This window comes from Oncorhynchus masou, chromosome 24 (assembly GCF_036934945.1).
Source record: "Oncorhynchus masou masou isolate Uvic2021 chromosome 24, UVic_Omas_1.1, whole genome shotgun sequence".
Lineage (NCBI taxonomy): Eukaryota > Metazoa > Chordata > Actinopteri > Salmoniformes > Salmonidae > Oncorhynchus > Oncorhynchus masou.
The window spans coordinates 106707893-106732490 of NC_088235.1; the positions used below are offsets into that span (position 1 = coordinate 106707893).

At 46.2% G+C, this 24598-nt stretch overlaps 1 protein-coding gene across 3 annotated transcripts in view; it reads left to right on the plus strand.

Annotated features, from left to right (window-relative positions):
* The window catches only part of hmcn1 (hemicentin 1), a 247122-nt gene that overhangs the window by 207684 nt on the left and 14840 nt on the right, over positions 1–24598 (plus strand). For all 3 annotated transcript variants that reach the window (XM_064936005.1, XM_064936007.1, XM_064936006.1), the window contains exons 80-98: positions 425–694; positions 903–1093; positions 1244–1457; positions 1672–1806; positions 6525–6715; positions 8798–8879; positions 9086–9355; positions 10427–10597; positions 10694–10864; positions 11025–11195; positions 12658–12828; positions 13658–13828; positions 15541–15711; positions 15805–15951; positions 21962–22099; positions 22220–22341; positions 22643–22880; positions 23615–23677; positions 24161–24280. In XM_064936005.1, the coding sequence (XP_064792077.1) occupies positions 425–694; positions 903–1093; positions 1244–1457; positions 1672–1806; positions 6525–6715; positions 8798–8879; positions 9086–9355; positions 10427–10597; positions 10694–10864; positions 11025–11195; positions 12658–12828; positions 13658–13828; positions 15541–15711; positions 15805–15951; positions 21962–22099; positions 22220–22341; positions 22643–22880; positions 23615–23677; positions 24161–24280 (3207 nt within the window). The remainder of the gene's footprint in view (positions 1–424; positions 695–902; positions 1094–1243; positions 1458–1671; positions 1807–6524; positions 6716–8797; positions 8880–9085; positions 9356–10426; positions 10598–10693; positions 10865–11024; positions 11196–12657; positions 12829–13657; positions 13829–15540; positions 15712–15804; positions 15952–21961; positions 22100–22219; positions 22342–22642; positions 22881–23614; positions 23678–24160; positions 24281–24598) is intronic.

Genomic DNA, 24598 nt, shown 5'->3' on the forward strand with positions numbered 1-24598 from the left:
GATGGATGGCCTGACATTCTCCTGTAGAATTCTCTGATACAGAACAGAATTCATGTTTTTTTCTATTAGGGCAAGTCATCCAGGTCCTGAGGCAGCAAAGCATCCCCAAACCATCACACTGCCACCACCATGCTTGACCATTGGTATGAGGTTCTTACTGTGGAATGCAGTGTTATGTTTCCGCCAGGCATAAAGGGACCCATGTCGTCAAAAAAATGTTTGTTTTTTGACTCATCTGTTCACAGAACATTCTCCGAAGAGTCTTGATCATCCAAGTGCTTTATGGCAAACATGAGTCAACTTTTTGGATGAGATGGGTCCCATTATGTCTGGCGAAAACCAAACACTGCATTACACAGTATACGTATCTCCATAGGCAGCAATATCCCCTCCTACCTTTAACCTCCATACCTCCTTCCCCTAGTCCCTCCAGTGATCAGCTCCCAGACCCAGAGTTACCTGGTTACCCTGGACTCCTCTGTCACCATGCTGTGCCAAGCTGAAGGCTCTCCCTCACCCTCCATGGCCTGGCATAAAGACGGGCAGCCTCTCAGGGAGTCTGTGCGCCAGCGGGTCCTGAGCTCAGGGTCTCTGCAGATAGCATTCACCCAGCCCGGGGACACGGGTCGATACACCTGCACCGCAGCTAACGCAGCTGGCACCAGCAGTCTGGAGATGAGCCTAACTGTACAGAGTGAGTCATCATGCTAGGAATGATGGGACGGGCCGTTCACTAGTGATATACGCTGAGAAGATCTTTCGTTAGATTCCCACGCTATAGCCTTAGCTTTAGCTCAGCGGTCTAACGCAGTAATAAAAAAAGTAGATTTAGTTATTTTTGTCCAGTTCCTGTGCAAAATGTAATATGGGAAAATCTCACCTCATTCTCTCCCTTCTTCCAGTCCCTCCCTCTATCCGTAGAGGGGAGTCGGAGGTGTCTGTGGTGGAGAACAACCAGGCCCAGATAGCGTGCGTGGCAGAGGGGGTCCCCCAGCCCACCCTGTCCTGGGAGAAGGAGGGGACCCTCTTGAGCGACACCTCTGGAGAGTACACCATCCTGCCTTCTGGGGAGCTGGTCATCGACATCGCTCAGGTAAGGGATCATAGTAGACGACCAGGGCTTAGGAGTTACATAATGGATGGAAGAGCGTAAAGATCAGAATTGTCAACTAACTTCTGAACAAATTCAGTCTCTCTCTCTCTCTCTGTCTCTCTCCCTCGCCCCCTTCCTTCCCCTCCCCAGCCTGATGATGAGGGCAGCTACACCTGTGTGGCCACTAACACGGTAGGTCAGGACAGCCAGACGGTCAGTTTGTCCGTCCACACCCAGCCTGCCTTCACTGAGCTGCTGGCAGACATGGCCCTCAACAAGGGAGAGCGCCTAGTAATGGCCTGTGGGGTCACCGGCATCCCCCCTCCTAAAATCACCTGGGCCTTCAACAACATCATCATCCCAGGTATGCCCCGCCCCCCTCACCATCCCCCACTCTGCTTAGAAAAAGAGAAACTGCCAACTCTTTCTGTACATTAAATATTTGCCATATATATTTTGGACTTATAATTGACATTCAGTCTGCTATTCTTGTAGTTTTTCCTATGTACAAATATTTCCTACTGGATCTGTTGATAATATTTAAGGGTGGCATCTTTCTCTCTAATCTGTCCCTGTAGCTCACTATGACCATGTGAATGGACACAGTGAGCTGGTCATCGAGCGGGTTACCAAAGACAACTCGGGAACCTACTCCTGTATTGCTGAGAACCGTGTGGGAACCATCAAGTCCCTGGGCTTTGTCTACGTCAAAGGTGTGACATCCCTTCCTGTTTCCAAATATGGCCCTCCTGTGTCAGTACTGGGCCTAATTAGCCCACAGTTTACCATTTTATTTTTATTTTTATTTCACCTTTATTTAACCAGGTAGGCTAGTTGAGAACAAGTTCTCATTTACAACTGCGACCTGGCCAAGATAAAGCATAGCAGTGTGAACAGACAACACAGAGTTACACATGGAGTAAACAATTAACAAGTCAATAACACAGTAGAAAAAAAGGGGAGTCTATATACAATGTGTGCAAAAGGCATGAGGAGGTAGGCGAATAATTACAATATTGCAGATTAACACTGGATTGATAAATGATCATGTATAGGTAGAGATATTGGTGTGCAAAAGAGCAGAAAAGTAAATAAATAAAAACTGTGGGGATGAGGTAGGTGAAAATGGGTGGGCTATTTACCAATAGATTATGTACAGCTGCAGCGATCGGTTAGCTGCTCAGATAGCTGATGTTTGAAGTTGGTGAGGGAGATAAAGGTCTCCAACTTCAGCGATTTTTGCAATTCGTTCCAGTCACAGGCAGCAGAGTACTGGAACGAAAGGCGGCCGAATGAGGTGTTGGCTTTAGGGATGATCAGTGAGATACACCTGCTGGAGCGCATGCTACGGATGAGTGTTTCCATCGTGACCAGTGAACTGAGATAAGGCGGAGCTTTACCTAGCATGGCCTTGTAGACGACCTGGAGCCAGTGGGTCTTGCGACGAATATGTAGCGAGGGCCAGCCGACTAGAGCATACAAGTCGCAGTGGTGGGTAGTATAAGGTGCTTTAGTGACAAAACAGATGGCACTGTGATAAACTGCATCCAGTTTGCTGAGAAGAGTGTTGGAAGCAATTTTGTAGATGACATCGCCGAAGTCGAGGATCGGTAGGATAGTCAGTTTTACTAGGGTACGCTTGGCAGCGTGAGTGAAGGAGGCTTTGTTACGGAATAGAAAGCCGACTCTTGATTTGATTTTCGATTGGAGATGTTTGATATGGGTCTGGAAGGAGAGTTTGCAGTCTAGCCAGACACCTAGGTACTTATAGGTGTCCACATATTTAAGGTCGGAACCATCCAGTGTGGTGATTCTAGTCGGGCATGCGGGTGCAGGCAGCGATCGGTTGAAAAGCATGCATTTGGTTTTACTAGCGTTTAAGAGCAGTTGGAGGCCACGGAAGGAGTGTTGTATGGCATTGAAGCTCGTTTGGAGGTTAGATAGCACAGTGTCCAATGACGGGCCGAAAGTATATAGAATGGTGTCGTCTGCGTAGAGGTGGATCAGGGAATCGCCCACAGCAAGAGCAACATCATTGATATATACAGAGAAAAGAGTCGGCCCGAGAATTGAACCCTGTGGCACCCCCATAGAGACTGCCAGAGGACCGGACAGCATGCCCTCCGATTTGACACACTGAACTCTGTCTGCAAAGTAATTGGTGAACCAGGCAAGGCAGTCATCCGAAAAACCGAGGCTACTGAGTCTGCCGATAAGAATATGGTGATTGACAGAGTCGAAAGCCTTGGCAAGGTCGATGAAGACGGCTGCACAGTACTGTCTTTTATCGATGGCGGTTATGATGTCGTTTAGTACCTTGAGTGTGGCTGAGGTGCACCCGTGACCGGCTCGGAAACCAGATTGCATAGCGGAGAAGGTACGGTGGGATTCGAGATGGTCAGTGACCTGTTTGTTGACTTGGCTTTCGAAGACCTTAGATAGGCAAGGCAGAATGGATATAGGTCTGTAACAGTTTGGGTCCAGGGTGTCTCCCCCTTTGAAGAGAGGGATGACTGCGGCAGCTTTCCAATCCTTGGGGATCTCAGACGATATGAAAGAGAGGTTGAACAGGCTGGTAATAGGGGTTGCGACAATGGCGGCGGATAGTTTCAGAAATAGAGGGTCCAGATTGTCAAGCCCAGCTGATTTATACGGGTCCAGGTTTTGCAGCTCTTTCAGAACATCTGCTGGATTTGGGTAAAGGAGAACCTGGAGAGGCTTGGGCGAGGAGCTGCGGGGGGGCCGGAGCTGTTGGTCGAGGTTGGAGTAGCCAGGCGGAAGGCATGGCCAGCCGTTGAGAAATGCTTGTTGAAGTTTTCAATAATCATGGATTTGTCGGTGGTGACCGTGTTCCCTAGCCTCAGTGCAGTGGGCAGCTGGGAGGAGGTGTTCTTGTTCTCCATGGACTTCACAGTGTCCCAGAACTTTTTGGAGTTGGAGCTACAGGATGCAAACTTCTGCCTGAAGAAGCTGGCCTTAGCTTTCCTGACTGACTGCGTGTATTGGTTCCTGACTTCCCTGAACAGTTGCATATCGCGGGGACTGTTCGATGCTATTGCAGTCCGCCACAGGATGTTTTTGTGCTGGTCGAGGGCAGTCAGGTCTGGAGTGAACCAAGGGCTGTATCTGTTCTTAGTTCTGCATTTTTTGAACGGAGCATGCTTATCTAAAATGGTGAGGAAGTTACTCTTAAAGAATGACCAGGCATCCTCAACTGACGGGATGAGGTCAATGTCCTTCCAGGGTACCCGGGCCAGGTCGATTAGAAAGGCCTGCTCACAGAAGTGTTTTAGGGAGCTTTGACAGTGATGAGGGGTGGTCGTTTGACTGCGGCACCGTAGCGGATACAGGCAATGAGGCAGTGGTCGCTGAGATCCTGATTGAAGACAGCGGAGGTGTATTTGGAGGGCCAGTTGGTCAGGATGACGTCTATGAGGGTGCCCTTGCTTACAGAGTTAGGGTTGTACCTGGTGGGTTCCTTGATGATTTGTGTGAGATTGAGGGCATCTAGCTTAGATTGTAGGACTGCCGGGGTGTTAAGCATATCCCAGTTTAGGTCACCTAACAGAACAAACTCTGAAGCTAGATGGGGGAAATCAATTCACAAATGGTGTCCAGGGCACAGCTGGGAGCTGAGGGGGTCGGTAGCAGGCGGCAACAGTGAGCGACTTATTTCTGGAGAGAGTAATTTTCAGAATTAGTAGTTCGAACTGTTTGGGTATGGACCTGGAAAGTATGACATTACTTTGCAGGCTATCTCTGCAGTAGACTGCAACTCCTCCCCCTTTGGCAGTTCTATCTTGACGGAAGATGTTATAGTTGGGTATGGAAATCTCTGAATTTTTGGTGGCCTTCCTGAGCCAGGATTCAGACACGGCAAGGACATCAGGGTTAGCAGAGTGTGCTAAAGCAGTGAGTAAAACAAACTTAGGGAGAAGGCTTCTGATGTTGACATGCATGAAACCAAGGCTTTTTCGATCACAGAAGTCAACAAATGAGGGTGCCTGGGGACATGCAGGGCCTGGGTTTACCTCCACATCACCCGCGGAACAGAGAAGGAGTAGTATGAGGGTGCGGCTAAAGGCTATCAAAACTGGTCGCCTAGAGCATTGGGGACAGAGAATAAGAGGAGCAGGTATCTGGGCATGGTAGAATATATTTAGGGCATAATGCGCAGACAGGGGTATGGTGGGGTGCGGGTACGGCGGAGGTAAGCCCAGGCACTGGGTGATGATGAGAGAGGTTTTATCTCTAGACATGCTGGTTGTAATGGGTGAGGTCACCGCATATGTGGGAGGTGGGACAAAGGAGGTATCAGGGGTATGAGGAGTGGGACAAGGGGCTCCATTGTGAACTAAAACAATGATAACTAACCTGAGCAACAGTATACAAGGCATATTGACAATTGAGAGAGACATACAGCGAGGCATACAGTAATCACAGGTGTTGAACTGGGAAAGCTAGCTAAAACAGTGGGTGAAACAACAGCTAATCAGCTAGCATAACAACAGCAGGTAAAATGGCATTGACTAGGCAACGAGGCCGACAGATAAAACAAACAAGCAGAATGGAGTACCGTGATTAATGGACAGTCCAGCGTGCATCAGCTATGTAGCCAAGTGATCAGAGTCCATGGGGCAGGGGGGCTGGACTGGCGAGTGTTATCCAGGTTAAATAACTAACAATGACTAAATAGCTTGTAGCTAGTTAGCTGGTTAGCTTCTGGAGGTTCTTGAGTGTGTTCTAAAAATTAAAAATAATAGCGATTCCGTATCACATTGGTTGAGGCAGGTTTCCGGAAGGTATAAAAAAAATAAAAAATCGGGAAGAGATAGAAAGTACATATGGGCCACTGCGTGTTGTGAAGATCCAGCTGAAAGATGTTCCGTTTGCGGTGGGAATCCGGGGTTAAAAAAATAAATAGGTCCGTTATGCTCTGGTTAGCGTCGCGTTGTTCGAACTGGCGAGAGCTTTCCGAGCTAAGGGTTAGCTGATGACCGGTTAGCTGAAGGCCGCTAGCATAGCAGGTGGTTAGCTGGCTAGCTTCAGTTGAGGGGTTCCGGTTCCGAAGTAAATATAAATACTTTAGGAAAAGTAGCTACATTGGGTGAGGCGGGTTGTAGGAGAGTATTTGGAAGCGAGCAAAAATGTTTTTACAGATATGCGAAGAAAAATATCTAAAACGAAAAAGAGACGATATTTACAGAGAGACGATACGACAGGACGACTTACTGCTACGCCATCTTGGATGCACCATGTCGGTCAAAATGTTGTATTTGTATCAAGAGCTTTATTAAAAGACTACTGTTTGTGAGCAGAAAACAGTGACCAAGCACTAATTTTCTATTCTTAGTGGCTCTTCTTTTTTGTCCAGCTCCTGTGTAACAGCTGAATGTGGTTGACTAAAACCCTGCCCTGTTATTGTGTCCAGAGCCCCCCATCATCGACGGGGACTTCCACTCCAACCGAATCGAGCCTCTGGGGGGTAACGCCATCCTAAACTGTGAGGTACGAGGAGACCCCCTGCCCACCATCCAGTGGAGCAAGAAGGGTGTCAACATCCAGATCAGCAACCGTATCCACCAGCTGGACAACGGTTCTCTGGCCATCTACGGCACCGTGGTACGACACTGTTATTAAAGAGTTCACACATCTAGTATATCTATATCTACAACACTGTGGTACAGCACTATTAGAGTTCACACATCTAGTATATCTATATCTACAACACTGTGGTACAGCACTATTAGAGTTCACATACTGTATCTATAGTATATCTAAATCTACAACACTGTGGTAAAGCACTATTACAGAGTTCACATACTGTATCTAGTATATCTATATCTACAACACTGTGGTACAGCACTATTACAGAGTTCACATACTGTATCTATAGTATATCTAAATCTACATCACTGTGGTACAGCACTATTACAGAGTTCACATACTGTATCTATAGTATATCTAAATCTACATCACAATGGTACAGCACTATTAGAGTTCACATACTGTATCTATAGTATATCTAAATCTACAACACTGTGGTAAAGCACTATTACAGAGTTCACATACTGTATCTATAGTATATCTAAATCTACAACACTGTGGTACAGCACTATTACAGAGTTCACATACTGTATCTATAGTATATCTAAATCTACATCACTGTGGTACAGCACTATTACAGAGTTCACATACTGTATCTATAGTATATCTAAATCTACATCACTGTGGTACAGCACTATTACAGAGTTCACATACTGTATCTATAGTATATCTAAATCTACAACACTGTGGTACAACACTATTAGAGTTCACATACTGTATCTATAGTATATCTAAATCTACAACACTGTGGTACAGCACTATTACAGAGTTCACATACTGTATCTATAGTATATCTAAATCTACATCACTGTGGTACAGCACTATTACAGAGTTCACATACTGTATCTATAGTATATCTAAATCTACATCACTGTGGTACAGCACTATTACAGAGTTCACATACTGTATCTATAGTATATCTAAATCTACAACACTGTGGTACAACACTATTAGAGTTCACATACTGTATCTATAGTATATCTAAATCTACAACACTGTGGTACAGCACTATTACAGAGTTCACATACTGTATCTATAGTATATCTAAATCTACATCACTGTGGTACAGCACTATTACAGAGTTCACATACTGTATCTATAGTATATCTAAATCTACAACACTGTGGTACAGCACTATTACAGAGTTCACATACTGTATCTATAGTATATCTAAATCTACATCACTGTGGTACAGCACTATTACAGAGTTCACATACTGTATCTATAGTATATCTAAATCTACATCACTGTGGTACAGCACTATTACAGAGTTCACATACTGTATCTATAGTATATCTAAATCTACAACACTGTGGTACAACACTATTAGAGTTCACATACTGTATCTATAGTATATCTAAATCTACAACACTGTGGTACAGCACTATTACAGAGTTCACATACTGTATCTATAGTATATCTAAATCTACATCACTGTGGTACAGCACTATTACAGAGTTCACATACTGTATCTATAGTATATCTAAATCTACAACACTGTGGTACAGCACTATTACAGAGTTCACATACTGTATCTATAGTATATCTAAATCTACATCACTGTGGTACAGCACTATTACAGAGTTCACATACTGTATCTATAGTATATCTAAATCTACATCACTGTGGTACAGCACTATTACAGAGTTCACATACTGTATCTATAGTATATCTAAATCTACAACACTGTGGTACAACACTATTAGAGTTCACATACTGTATCTATAGTATATCTAAATCTACAACACTGTGGTACAGCACTATTACAGAGTTCACATACTGTATCTATAGTATATCTAAATCTACATCACTGTGGTACAGCACTATTACAGAGTTCACATACTGTATCTATAGTATATCTAAATCTACAACAATGGTACAGCACTATTACAGAGTTCACATACTGTATCTAGTATATCTATATATAGTCAGTTAGGAACAAATTCTTATTTACTATGACGGCCTACCCTGGCCAAACCCGGACAATGCTGGCCAAATTGTGTGCCACCCTATACTTCTCCCCTGAACATTCATTGTAGTCTGTTCTTGTCTAGATTCATCTTGTTGATAGTGCTAACTGTTGTTGTGTCTCCTCAGAATGAAGATGCAGGGAACTATATGTGTGTGGCCACCAACGATGCTGGGGTGGTGGAGAAGAGTGTCACTCTCACCCTGCAGAGTGAGTATACAGTAGATGAACTAAAGTAAATAGTCATCCTTTGTGGTAATCCTATTGAGTTCTATTCCGTAGTGCCCCACCTCTCCTCTGTCAGGTTCTCTCTCCACCGTGTTGTGTTCTGAAAGAAGATACACATACATGTTATAAAGATTACAGTAAAGTTCATGTGTTATGCTAATATGTTCTGTCTCCCTGTACTCCAACAGGCTCTCCCTCCATCACAGTAGAGCCGGTGGAGACGGTGGTAGACGCTGGCACCACGGTGCTACTGAACTGCCGGGCGGAAGGGGAGCCCACTCCTGTCATCGAGTGGTCCCGCCAGGGGAACCCTCTCCTGGGCAACGAGCGCTTCACCACCCTGTCCAACGGCTCTCTGAGGCTGACCAGCGCCCAGAAGGAAGACACGGCCGAGTACCAGTGTGTGGCCAGGAACCTCCTGGGTTCTGTGCTGGTCAGAGTCACTCTCACTGTCAGAGGTGAGTTAGCTATCTACTGTACGTCAACCCAACCTTTTGTGGGGAGGTGACTTCCAGGGGTTCGTATAGTTATAGTTTGTGATTAAAGATAGTGTATTTTATGCCTCCCGAGTGGCGCAGTGGTCTAAGGCTTTACATCGCAGTGCTTGAGGCGTCACTACATACCCGCGTCCGATCGATTTCCTCCGACACATTGGTGCGGCTGGCTTCCGGGTTAAGTGAGCAGTGTGTTAAGAAGCAGTGTGGCTTGGCAGGGTCGTGTTTCGGAGGACGCATGGCTCTCGACCTTCCCCTCTTCCGAGTCCTTAAGGGAGTTGCAGTGATGGGACAAGACTGTAACTACCAATTGAGTATCACGAAATTTGGGGGAAAAAGGGGGAAGAAGTATTTCAAAAAAGAGGTAAAAACATTTTTTTTCAATAAAATCAAATAATGCTTATTTTCACAACTCGCGACCCACCTCTCACCTGCCCAGGGCCCTCTTTGGGCCCGGACCCATAGATTAAGAAACACTGGATTTGAAAAATGTTTTCAGTCTATCTGGTTATGCTAAAATACCAGAATGCACAGCAAAATAGCTTTGACATCTGTACTCCAGTCCACAAGAATACTGAAGTCAGATCTCATGCTTCTTAGGGCTCTGGTAAAAAGGAGGTTAGTAAATTGTGAATAGGGTGCTATTTGAGGGAATAGGGTGCTATTTGAGGGAATAGGGTGCTATTTGAGGGAATAGGGTGCTATTTGAGGGAATAGGGTGCTATTTGAGGGAATAGGGTGCTATTTGAGGGAATAGGGTGCTATCTGAGGGAATAGGGTGCTATTTGAGGGAATAGGGTGCTATCTGAGGGAATAGGGTGCTATCTGAGGGAATAGGGTGCTATTTGAGGGAATAGGGTGCTATTTGAGGGAATAGGGTGCTATCTGAGGGAATAGGGTGCTATTTGAGGGAATAGGGTGCTATTTGAGGGAATAGGGTGCTATTTGAGGGAATAGGGTGCTATCTGGGATGCACACAGTATGATTGAGTGTGGTGACAATGCCTAACCCTGACTCTCTGTGGCCCTGTCCCAGTGCACGGAGGGTTCTCAGAGTGGATGGAGTGGGGCCCCTGCAGTGTGTCCTGTGGTGTCGGGACTCAGCGGAGGCTGAGGCAGTGTGACAACCCCCTGCCTGCCAACGGGGGTCGCCACTGTACCAATTCGGACACAGAGACACGCAGCTGCCAGGGCAAGCCCTGCCCAGGTCAGTCCAGTCACGGTGTGTGAGTGTGTGTGTGTGTGTGTATATGTGTGCACGTGTGTGTGTTACTCTCTGTATCCTGTGTGTCTGTCCATGCAGTGGATGGTAACTGGTCAGAGTGGTCGTCGTGGGAAGAGTGTTCTCGTACCTGTGGCCAGGGCAACAGGACCAGGGTGCGCACCTGCACCAACCCCTCCGTGCAGCATGGGGGCAGACCCTGTGAGGGCAAGGCAGTGGAGGCCATCATGTGTAGCATCAGGCCCTGCCCTGGTGAGTACTGGTCATGGCAAGCATTCTACTCCTGTACATTCCACTCATTGGATAAACAATCATAGAATGATAGAATCAATAGAATTGGAATCAATAGAATCAGACATTATTAAAGATTATGATTGGTCAAGCACGGATCATATTGATTATCTTATCCCAGTGGCAGGTAACTGGGGGGCGTGGTTGCCATGGAGCTCGTGCAGTGAGACGTGCGGTAAAGGGATGCAGACCAGAGTGCGTCTGTGTAACAACCCCCCTTCCTCATTCCACGGGCCACCGTGTGAGGGCCCCGACACACAGACACAACTCTGCAAGGAGAGACACTGTCCTGGTAAATGGTTTGGGAACTAAGACTCTGTCCTGGTAAATGGTTTGAGAACTATGACTCTGTTCTTGTAAATGGTTTGGCAACTAAGACTCTGTCCTTGTAAATGGTTTGGGAACTAAGACACTGTCCTAGTAAATGGATTGGCAACTAAGACACTATCCTTGTAAATGGTTTGGGAACTAAGACACTGTCCTGTTAAATGGTTTGGGAACTAACACACTGTCCTGGTAAATGGTTTGGGAACTAAGACACTGTCTTTGTAAATGGTTTGGGAACTAAGACACTGTCCTTGTAAATGGTTTGGCAACTAAGATACTGTCCTTGTAAATGGTTTGGGAACTAAGACTCTGTCCTGGTAAATGGTTTGGCAACTAAGACTCTGTCCTGGTAAATGGTTTGGCAACTAAGACTCTGTCCTTGTAAATGGTTTGGGAACTAAAACTCTGTCCTGGTAAATGGTTTGGGAACTAAGACTCTGTCCTTGTAAATGGTTTGGCAACTAAGACTCTGTCCTGGTAAATGGTTTGGGAACTAAGACTCTGTCCTGGTAAATGGTTTGGGAACTAAGACACTGTCTTTGTAAATGGTTTGGCAACTAAGACTGTGTCCTTGTAAATGGTTTGGGAACTAAGACACTGTCCTTGTAAATGGTTTGGGAACTAAGACTCTGTCCTGGTAAATGGTTTGGCAACTAAGACACTGTCCTTGTAAATGGTTTGGCAACTAAGACTCTGTCCTTGTAAATGGTTTGGCAACTAAGACTCTGTCCTGGTAAATGGTTTGGGAACTAAGACTCTGTCCTGGTAAATGGTTTGGGAACTAACACACTGTCCTGGTAAATGGTTTGGGAACTAAGACTCTGTCCTGGTAAATGGTTTGGGAACTAAGACTCTGTCCTTGTAAATGGTTTGGGAACTAAGACTATGTCCTGGTAAATGGTTTGGGAACTAAGACTATGTCCTGGTAAATGGTTTGGGAACTAAGACACTGTCTTTGTAAATGGTTTGGGAACTAAGACACTGTCTTTGTAAATGGTTTGGCAACTAAGATACTGTCCTTGTAAATGGTTTGGGAACTAAGACTCTGTCCTGGTAAATGGTTTGGCAACTAAGACACTGTCCTTGTAAATGGTTTGGCAACTAAGACTCTGTCCTTGTAAATGGTTTGGCAACTAAGACTCTGTCCTGGTAAATGGTTTGGGAACTAAGACTCTGTCCTTGTAAATGGTTTGGGAACTAAGACACTATTGGGGTAAATGGTTTGGGAATTAAGGGTGGACAGGGACAGTGCTGCTGTAGTTTAAGATGAGCTGTACTCTTTTTCACCTGGCCTATCAGATTGAACTGTGGAGGGACTAATACCAGATTGCTTATATCTATCAAATCTTCTCAGAACTCAAGTGTTTAGAGGGTAGGGGCTTGGGGTTGATTTGGGATTGGGCCTGACTCTGTCTCTTGCCCTCCAGTGGATGGGAAGTGGTCATCATGGGTGAGCTGGGGGGCCTGCAGTGTCTCCTGTGGGGGTGGAACCAGACAACGGACACGCCTCTGTGCCAGCCCCGCCCCCCAGCACAGGGGCAGGCAGTGTGAGGGTAACGACGTGCACATCGACTTCTGCAACAGTGACCCGTGCCCTGGTGAGTAGTGACATCCTTACTCCTCTTATCCTCTTACAGGAACTCTTATCCTCTTACACTAACTCTTATCCTCTTACACTAACTCTTATCCTCTTACAGGAACTCTTATCCTCTTACACTAATTCTTATCCTCTTACACTAACTCTTATCCTCTTACACTAACTCTTATCCTCTTACAGGAACTCTTATCCTCTTACACTAACTCTTATCCTCTTACAGGAACTCTTATCCTCTTACACTAACTCTTATCCTCTTACACTAACTCTTATCCTCTTACACTAACTCTTATCCTCTTACAGGAACTCTTATCCTCTTACAGGAACTCTTATCCTCTTACAGGAACTCTTATCCTCTTACACTAACTATTATCCTCTTACACTAACTCTTACAGGAACTCTTATCCTCTTACACTAATTTGTATCCTCTTACACTAACTCTTATCCTCTTACACTAACTCTTATCCTCTTACACTAACTCTTATCCTCTTACACTAACTCTTACAGGAACTCTTATCCTCTTACACTAATTCGTATCATCTTACACTAACTCTTATCCTCTTACACTAACTCTTATCCTCTTACACTAACTCTTACAGGAACTCTTATCCTCTTACACTAACTCTTATCCTCTTACACTAACTCTTATCTCACCTGGTTCATCCCTCACCTACAGCGAGTTGCATTGATCAAGTGTTGCAGACATTTTGTGTGTACTGACTGAGATGCATCTCTTTCTTTCCCTCTCTCTCTCTCTCTCTCTCTCTCTCTCTCTCTCTCTCTCTCTCTCCTATCCTTTCCCTTTCCCTCTCCCCTCTACCTCACCCTATTAGTTCATGGTAACTGGGGTCTGTGGAGTAGTTGGGGCAGCTGCAGCAGGACGTGTAATGGAGGACAGATGAAGCGCTACAGAACATGTGACAACCCCAGACCCGCCAATGGGGGCAGAGCATGTGCCGGGGCAGACTCACAGATACAGAGGTGCAGCACAGCCAACTGCCCTGGTAAGTGTGTGTTTGTGTGTGTGAGATATGGAACGAAGTGATAGGACAGCACGGGGTTGGTCATGTCAACGCAAATGGATTGAGATTGCTAAGCCTTTGTGCTGAATATGAACTTACTATCACCAACACCATGTTCCAAAATTAAAACAAATACAAAACCTATTGAATGCACTCACAATCAAAGCACTGGCACCTCATAGACTACGTGATTGTCAGGCGCTCTGATATCAAGGATGTCATTACGTGAGCCGTGAGAGGAGCGGAGTGCTGGACAGATCATCGGATGATGTTAACCAAGCTCAGAATGAAAGTTCGCCCAGCCACCTGCCTCAATAAGTCCACCAAAAACAAGTGCGGTCTTAGTGCCAGCATCTGTCTGTGGTGGTAAATAAACAGCCACAAGAAGTATAGCTGAGAACTCTCGAGGCAAGTAGTGTGGCCTGCAGTTTATCACAATATACTCTACTTCAGGCGAGCAAAATTTAGAGACTTCCTTAGATTTCGTGCACCAGCTGTTGTTTACAAATATGCACAGACCGCCCCCCCTCGTGCTGTTCTATCTTGCCGGTGCAGCGTGTGTCCCGCTAGCTGAGTATCCATGCCGTCATTCAGCCACGATTCCGTGAAACATAGGATGGGTGTGTCACAACACTCCTGCACAAGGACATTGAAACAGAGAGTGGGGGTTACCCGGGGCTTCAGATTGGATGGGAACCTCTTCAAAATCAGGATGCTCCAAATCTGAACAGGAACTTGAGCTCCAGTACATGGATGATTGCCCTGTTGTGCCTCTCTCACAGCAGCTGTGAGAGCATACAGCAGAATGTTAACATCCCAAAAACTGAGGTCCTATGTCAGTAGTCATCTGACCCTCCACTTGAAACATATTCTCCATCTCAGACTCCTCACTGGCCATTGTACCACACTTTAAATATCTTGGAAGCATCCTCTAGGAAGACTGCAACATCGTCCAGGATATCCAGAATCGGGTCAAACAGGCCTCTTCCTCCATTGACCGGCTAAGGAAGAGGGCTTTTAACAACAGCAACCTACCTGCACCTACACAAAGTGGCAGTCTACCAGGCAGTGTGTAAATATCTACACTCCTTTATAGATGTGAAACATGGACAGTTTATCGCCGACACTTAGAACAACAGGAATCCTTTGACGTAAAAGGCCTCCAATACATTTTGAAAGTGATCTGGCAGGACCATGTTCCACACTTAGAGATCCTACAGAGAACCAAACTGCTGGAGCATTGAGGCGTCCATCACACTCCACCAGCATTAGATGGCCCGGCCAGGCCACTCAGGCGCCAGAGGATCGCCTGCCGTGAAAGAGGCTGTGCAGACAGCTAGAACTGGGCCGTCGCTCTGCAGGTGGGCAGAAAAAGGCAGCTAAAGGACAAACTGAAGATATCACTAAAGAACTCTGGGATGAACCCTGTGTCCCTCCAGACTGTTGCTGCGTAAGCGACAGAGAAGGAATATGACCATGCCTGCTCCGACCCCAATGGGACAGGCCTTTGTGAGCTCTGTCTGTCGCAGACAGTGTGCATCCTGCATCAGATTGATTATACAGTCATCAGTGAACCCACAAGCAGTAGTGGAAGTCATCATCGGATACGATTTACTACCTTAAGTAAGCGTGTGTGCGGGTCGATGCTCACTCTGTCATGACTATGTATTTTATATGTCTGTGTGTGTTTGCAGTGGATGGTAACTGGGGAGCGTGGCAGCCCTGGGGAGAATGCTCCGCCTCCTGTGCGGGCGGGGAGAGAACTCGAGTCAAACTCTGTAATAACCCGTCGCCTAGCAACGAGGGCCGCCTCTGCCCAGGAGACTCCACCCAGGTGTCCAGGTGTAACGGCCAAGCGTGTCCAGGTATGGTGTGTGTTTGTGTGTGTGTGCATGGCATGGCATGTGTGTTTAGCATGTGCGTGCCTGTGTGTGCACTAAACCTGTTATTTCTCCCAGGCGGGCCTCAGAAGGCGAGAGGCAGCATCATAGGAAACATTAACAACGTGGAGTTTGGAATTGCCATCCTCAACGCCACCATCTCTGACAACCAATCTGGAGGCAGGGTTATACACGCCACCATCTCCAATGTGCCCCGGAGCCTGGGTTAGTTACAGTTTTTTCCAACTGCTTACATACGTTTTCAAAACCATCTCCTTTTTTCAAAACTTAACACACAATTCCCAAAACTGCTCACACAAAATGCAAAATGCCTCACATCTCCTTCAAAATGTAACACTGCATTCAAAATGCCATAAACACGATAGAATGAAGCATTTGCATCAAATGGAAAACACTGCTTTCATAATAGTACATTTTTGGATATACCATGTAAACACTGTTGTTCTAAATCTAAATCTCTTTGGTCTTTCATAGGCTTATATCTACATTTCAATACAATGTTCTACAGTGATAGTAATCTGCTGAGAAGGGTAACAAGTACACTGTAAACACCAATGCAATGTAGAAACAGAAAATATGTATTAGGGCAAACATTACTGTTGTATACAGTAGCATACAACAAAACCATAAAACATATGTAAACCAAAAGTATATTCTTTAGAATACAGTAAAGAACACAATTGTGTGTGTGGGGTCCCGGGGGGGGCAGTCCAGGAATTGGTAGTGGGGGGGAGGCAGTCACCAGTGCTAAGCTTCATCTCTTCCCCGGCCTGGGTCTGGCCACAATAGTTCGTCCACATCACAAGATACGTTTTCTCTTGCCAAACATGGAGGGAAGTATCTCCTAGCGTGGCGTATCCAACCTTTGACAGAGGCAACCTCTATGTCCCCACATGGAGGGAAGGATCTCCTAGCATGGCGTATCCAACCTTGGACAGAGGTAACCTCTATGTCCCCACATGGAGGGAAGTATCTCCTAGCATGGCGTATCCAACCTTGGACAGAGGCAACCACTATGTCCCCACATGGAGGGAAGTATCTCCTAGCATGGCGTATCCAACCTTGGACAGAGGCAACCTCTATGTCCCCACATGGAGGGAAGTATCTCCTAGCGTGGCGTATCCAACCTTGGACAGAGACAACCTCTATGTCCCCACATGGAGGGAAGTATCTCCAAGCATGATGTATCCAACCTTGGACAGAGACAACCTCTATGTCTCCACGTGGAGGGAAGTATCTCCTAGCGTGGCGTATCCAACCTTGGACAGAGGTAACCTCTATGTCCCCACATGGAGGGAAGTATCTCCAAGCATGATGTATCCAACCTTGGACAGAGACAACCTCTATGTCTCCACGTGGAGGGAAGTATCTCCTAGCATGGCGTATCCAACCTTGGACAGAGGCAACCTCTATGTCCCCACATGGAGGGAAGTATCTCCTAGCATGGCGTATCCAACCTTGGACAGAGGCAACCTCTATGTCCCCACATGGAGGGAAGTATCTCCTAGCATGGCGTATCCAACCTTGGACAGAGGCAACCTCTATGTCCCCACATGGAGGGAAGTATCTCCTAGCATGATGTATCCAACCTTGGACAGAGGTAACCTCTATGTTCCCACATGCAGGGAAGTATCTCCTAGCATGGCGTATCCAACCGTGGACAGAGGCAACCACTATGTCCCCACATGGAGGGAAGTGTCTCCTAGCGTGGCGTATCCAACCTTGGACAGAGGCAACCTCTATGTCCCCACATGGAGGGAAGTATCTCCTAGCATGGCGTATCCAACCTTGGACAGGGGCAACCACTATGTCCCCACATGGAGGGAAGTATCTCCTAGCATGGCGTATCCAACCTTGGACAGAGGCAACCACTATGTCCCCACATGGAGGGAAGTATCTCCTAACATGGCGTATCCAACCGTGGACAGAGGTAACCACTATGTCCCCACATGGAGGGAAGTATCTCATAGCATGGCTTATCCAACCTTGGACAGAGACAACCTCTATGTCTCCACGTGGAGGGAAGTATCTCCTAGCATGGCGTATCCAACCTTGGACAGAGGCAACCTCTATGTCCCCACGTGGAGGGAAGTATCTCCTAGCATGATGTATCCAACCTTGGACAGAGGTAACCTCTATGTTCCCACATGGAGGGAAGTATCTCCTAGCATGGCGTATCCAACCGTGGACAGAGGCAACCACTATGTCCCCACATGGAGGGAAGTGTCTCCTAGCGTGGCGTATCCAACCTTGGACAGAGGCAACCTCTATGTCCCCACATGGAGGGAAGTATCTCCTAGCATGGCGTATCCAACCTTGGACAGGGGCAACCACTATGTCCCCACATGGAGGGAAGTATCTCCTAGCATGGCGTATCCAACCTTGGACAGAGGCAACCACTATGTCCCCACATGGAGGGAAGTATCTCCTAGCACGGCGTATCCAAACTTGGACAGAGGTAACCACTATGTCCCCACATGGAGGGAAGTATCTCCTAGCATGGCGTATCCAACCTTGGACAGAGGTAACCTCTATGTCCCCACATGGAGAGAAGTATCTCCTAGCATGGCGTATCCAACCTTGGACAGAGGCAACCTCTATGTCCCCACATGGAGGGAAGTATCTCCTAGCGTGGCGTATCCAACCTTGGACAGAGGCAACCTCTATGTCCCCACATGGAGGGAAGTATCTCCTAGCGTGGCGTATCCAACCTTGGACAGAGGCAACCTCTATGACCCCACATGGAGGGAAGTATCTCCTAGCATGTCGTATCCAACCTTGGACAGAGGCAACCACTATGTCCCCACATGGAGGGAAGTATCTCCTAGCGTGGCGTATCCAACCTTGGACAGAGACAACCTCTATGTCTCCACGTGGAGGGAAGTATCTCCTAGCGTGGCGTATCCAACCTTGGACAGAGGTAACCTCTATGTCCCCACATGGAGGGAAGTATCTCCTAGCGTGGCGTATCCAACCTTGGACAGAGGTAACCTCTATGTCCCCACATGGAGGGAAGTATCTCCAAGCATGATGTATCCAACCTTGGACAGAGACAACCTCTATGTCTCCACGTGGAGGGAAGTATCTCCTAGCATGGCGTATCCAACCTTGGACAGAGGCAACCTCTATGTCCCCACATGGAGGGAAGTATCTCCTAGCATGGCGTATCCAACCTTGGACAGAGGCAACCTCTATGTCCCCACATGGAGGGAAGTATCTCCTAGCATGGCGTATCCAACCTTGGACAGAGGCAACCTCTATGTTCCCACATGGAGGGAAGTATCTCCTAGCATGATGTATCCAACCTTGGACAGAGGTAACCTCTATGTTCCCACATGGAGGGAAGTATCTCCTAGTATGGCGCATCCAACCGTGGACAGAGGCAACCACTATGTCCCCACATGGAGGGAAGTGTCTCCTAGCGTGGCGTATCCAACCTTGGACAGAGGCAACCTCTATGTCCCCACATGGAGTGAAGTATCTCCTAGCATGGCGTATCCAACCTTGGACAGGGGCAACCACTATGTCCCCACATGGAGGGAAGTATCTCCTAGCATGACGTATCCAACCTTGGACAGAGGCAACCACTATGTCCCCACATGGAGGGAAGTATCTCCTAGCGTGGCGTATCCAACCTTGGACAGAGGTAACCACTATGTCCCCACATGGAGGGAAGTATCTCCTAGCGTGGCGTATCCAACCTTGGACAGAGTTAACCTCTATGTCCCCACATGGAGGGAAGTATCTCCTAGCATGGCGTATCCAACCTTGGACAGAGGCAACCACTATGTCCCCACATGGAGGGAAGTATCTCCTAGCATGGCGTATCCAACCTTGGACAGAGGCAACCTCTATGTCCCCACATGGAGGGAAGTATCTCCTAGCGTGGCGTATCCAACCTTGGACAGAGGCAACCTCTATGTCCCCACATGGAGGGAAGTATCTCCTAGCATGGCGTATCCAACCTTGGACAGAGGCAACCTCTATGACCCCACATGGAGGGAAGTATCTCCTAGCATGTCGTATCCAACCTTGGACAGAGGCAACCACTATGTCCCCACATGGAGGGAAGTATCTCCTAGCATGGCGTATCCAACCTTGGACAGAGGCAACCTCTATGTCCCCACATGGAGGGAAGTATCTCCTAGCATGATGTATCCAACCTTGGACAGAGGCAACCTCTATGTCCCCACATGGAGGGAAGTATCTCCTAGCATGATGTATCCAGCCTTGGACAGAGGCAACCTCTATGTCCCCACATGGAGGGAAGTATCTCCTAGCATGGCGTATCCAACCTTGAACAGAGGCAACCTCTATGTCCCCACATGCGTCCTCCATTGCCTGGAGAAGCGACATGCGGGCATAGGGTTGGTGATCATACAATTTACAGCGCCAGGCTGAGAAGAATTCCTCTATGGGATTTAGAAAAGGTGAATATGGGGGTAGGTACAAACTACAAATTTTGCATGGGTGGCAAACCAGTTTTGGACCAGAAAAGCCCGGTGAAAACTAACATTGTCCCATAAAACCACAAATCTAGCAGGCTCCTGATCTGGATCAGGGACAAGCATTGTGTAAATTGCATCCAGAAAAGTGAGCATATGGCCGGTGTTGTACGGTCCCAGGGTGGCATTGTGATGGAGGACCCGTTTTGAGTGATGGCAGCACACAGTTATATTATCCACATGCTGTCCAGGGACATTGGTAATTGCCCTCTGTCCTATTACATTTCTTCCGCGGCGCCTGGTTTTGAAGCCAACCTCATCCACATAAATAAATTAATGGCCAATTACATGGGCATCCAGCTCCAATACTCTCTGTAACAGACAAAAGGATATACAGATGAGTAAATATGGTATGTCTGAAGTACTGGAAGTAGTGTTGTGTACATACTGACTCTGTCAGAGTTTCTCTCAAATGGCACCTTGTAAAGTTGTTTCATCGTCACTCGGTGCCGTTGGGGGATGCGTTGTATGGTCGACAGGCTTACAGCATTGATGTTGTTAAATATGGTGTCATTATTCAAGATATGCTCTCTTATCTCCCGAATCCTAATTGCATTGTTGGCCAAAACCATATTTATAATTGCAGTCTCTTGTACATCTGTAAACAAGCGTCCTCGTCCTCCATGATGTCTTTGCCTTTCCACTCTGTACAGAATTCAAACACAGTATGTGTTCAGCATAGGAACTTTAAACAATGTACAAAAAAATGTAGTACAGCATGATAACCAACCTCATTCATTCAATGCAGTGCAGTAAATGGATGGCTTAGAGTTAAATGTTTATGCAATACTATGCAGTCATACGTATTTTACAGTACATTACTGTAATGCTAAAATAGTCATTAGATATTTGCATACCTGTTCTCATTTCTGAAGGTTTGAATTATGGACGCCACTTTAAATCGACTCAAGTTGGGCTGGACTCTCAGTCCAGCCTCTCTCATGGTCAAACCGTGGTTGATCACATGATCAACAAGTGTTGCCCTAATCTCATCAGAGATGGCTCTCCTTCCTTCTCTTCTTTGCCCTCGTCCTCTTCTTCCTCTTCCTCTCCCTCATCCTCCTCTTGCTCTCTGTCCGCTGTTGGCATCCATAGTTCAAAACAGGTAATCTGACCTTTGACCTATTTATCGGCCTATACTACAGTAAAGCAGTGATTGGTCAGTAATCAGTTAAGCTATTAGTGATCGCACATGTGAGGAGTATGTGTGTGACCTGGTGAATAAGTGTAGCATTTTGATTGGTTGTGTTTGGAAAAGGAAAGCAAGTCACTTTCTGTTCGATTTTTGTGTTTTAGGTAGAGAATTGTGTGTAGTGTTTTGAAAAAAGTGTTTTATGCAATTGATAACTGAGTCAAAGGCTGAGAAATAGCTTATGGTTTTGGATATTTGGTGTGTAGTTTTGCACTTTGAGTGAGAGGTTTCAAAAATCGTGTGACTTGAAAAGATGTTGTGTGTAAGCAGTTGGAAAAAACTAATAGACATTATGACATTGAGTTCAATATGTACCCTAATAGATTATCTATGTTGTGTTAAGTTTACAAAGATGTAGGCTGTAGTTGTTTCTAAGCACAGATCAGATAACAGATTCAGGTTTATTTTGTTACAAAGAGAAGAGCTGCACTAATTGACCCCAGTTCAAACGAATCACCCTGTTTCAAAATGTTCTTGAATGACCCCTGACCTGACCTCACCTGTTGACCCCATGCAGGCCCAGCTATGAGGAAGCTGATCTCCATCCTGAACTCCATCTATTGGACGACGGCTCAGGAGTTAGGGGAGGCAGTGAACGGCTACTCTCTGACCAGAGGTGTGTTCAGACGGGAGACACAGGTGGAGTTTGCCACAGGTGAGAAGGGGAAGAATTTGGATGTGTGTGTGTGTGTGTGAGTGTGAGTGTGAGTGGTATTACCATGAAGACCAGAGATTAAATGGCTTCAGCCTTTATAAAGCGCCCTCTGTCCACCAGGTGAGATCCTGAGGATGACCCATGTGGCTCGGGGGCTGGACTCAGACGGAGCACTGCTATTGGATATCGTGCTGAACGGACACGTTCTGCAGCTGCCGTCTAATGCTGACATCAGCATCAAGGTAACAGAAAACACAGCTCCAGACGTATTACACCCTACACTACTACACTACACACCTCATACTATCATACTCTCCTCATTTGAGATCTGAAGTGGAACTGAAATCAGTGCTGAAGACAATCTTTGTGTAACATACACAACAGATGTTAAGTTTGGCCCATAATGACAAACTACGATAACCAGACTACAGATCACGATCAAACAGTTTAAATGAATTACAAAAAGACAATGAAAGGTGGTTATGAGGTGCAGAAGTTGTTGGTTAAGGCTTATCCATGCTGGCTGTTGTTCATCTGACCCAGGACTACACAGAGGACTACATTCAGACTGGTCCAGGCCAGCTGTATGCTCTCTCCACCCGGATGTTCAGTATTGACCGGGTCAGTGTGCCCTACTCCTGGAACCACACAATCACCTACGACCCTGCCAAGGGAAAGATGCCCTACCTGGTGGAGACGCTCCATGCCTCGGCCATCAGCGCCCACTACCACCCCCTAGAGGAAGTCCTGGAATACAAGCTCCACGCCACCATCACCAAGGGTGAGACTTTAAAGTCCTTGTTTTTCTCTCTCTCTCTTTACTTCCCTATTTATTTGCACCCCTCAAGTTGGCTGGATGTCCTTGGGGTGGTGGACCATTCTTGGTACACACAGGAAACTGTTTAGTGTGAAAAACCCAGCAGTGTTGCAGTTCTGGACTCTTACTACCATACCCCGTTCAAAAGCACTTAAATCTTTTGTCTTGCCTATTCACCCTCTGAATGGCACACATACACAATCCATGTCTCAATTGTCTCAAGGCTAAACAAAATCCTTCTTTAGCCTGTCTCTTCCCCTTCATCTACACTGATTTGAAGTGAATTTAACAAGTGACATCAATAAGGGATCATAGCTTTCACCTGGTCAATCTATGTCATGGAAAGTTCCTAATGTTTTGTACACTCAGTGTATACACTATCTATACACTACATTACGTTTCCACTTCACAACAGCAGCACTTACAGTTGACCGGGGAGGCTCTAGCAGGGCAGAAATTTGACAAAATGACTTGTGGCATCCTATGATGGAGCCATGATGAAAGTCACTGAGTTCTTCAGTAAGGCCATTCTACTGCCAATGTTTTCCTATGGAGATTGCATGGCTGTGTGCTCAATGTTATAAACCTGTCAGCATCGAGTGTGGCTGAAATAACCGAATCCACTAGTTTACAGGTGTCCACATACTTTTGTATATCTCACTCTCTTTAACATAACAACCTTATCCATGTTCTGTCAGGTGATCGTAGTAACCAGTGTCCCGTTGGCTTCAGGCTGGACTCTGCAGGACCCTACTGTGCAGGTAATCATGACAAGCCTCTTATTTTGGTAGTCTGTTTGTCCACACCTCTGTTCATGCTGGAACAGTTCACTTTCTTACGTTATGTTCAGTGGAGATTCACTTAAATGCACATTTTAATTTCACTTAAATGCATAATTTGTCTTGAGAAATCATAAGGGGCGGCAGGGTAGCCGAGTGGTTAAAGTGTTGGACTAGTAACCGGAAGGTTGCAAGTTCAAACCCTCAAGCTGACAAGGTACAAATCTGTCGTTCTGCCCCTGAACAGGCAGTTAACCCACTGTTCCTAGGCCGTCATTGAAAATAAGAGTTTGTTCTTAACTGACTTGCCTTGTTAAATAAAGGTTAAAAAAAATAAAAAATAAAAAAATATATTAGAAACATGATTTAAAACAGTGTTTGGGGTAAAATGTCAGAGTATAAGTCCTAGCTCATGTCAATATCCATGTCGAGTATAAGACTGTTATTGTTTGTGTTATGATTCAGATGAGGATGAGTGCAAGGAGAGGAGCCCTTGTTCTCATGTCTGTCACAATGCCATGGGAACCTACTATTGCTCCTGTCCCCGAGGACTCACCATCTCAGCTGACGGCAGGACCTGTCAGGGTACACCCTACACACACAAACACACACACATACTGATTTCATTCCGGACCGCGGAAGTATCACGGGAGATCTGTGTACAAATGTATAGGTTTGAGCCAACATACGCAGAGTTTACTGTGAATGCAGTCTCCGCGAACGTGGGAACATTGCCTTTAAATTTCAATCGAGCTATAAAACGGATCTTCTGTGATATTTCTGCCATACGGATTGAATCGAGCCCTATGTACACTGAAAAACAAATACCTATTTAATTCCTCCATAAAACCACCTGTACTCGCATAGAATCTCTGCCTCTGTTTAAAGACTTAATGTCTAATG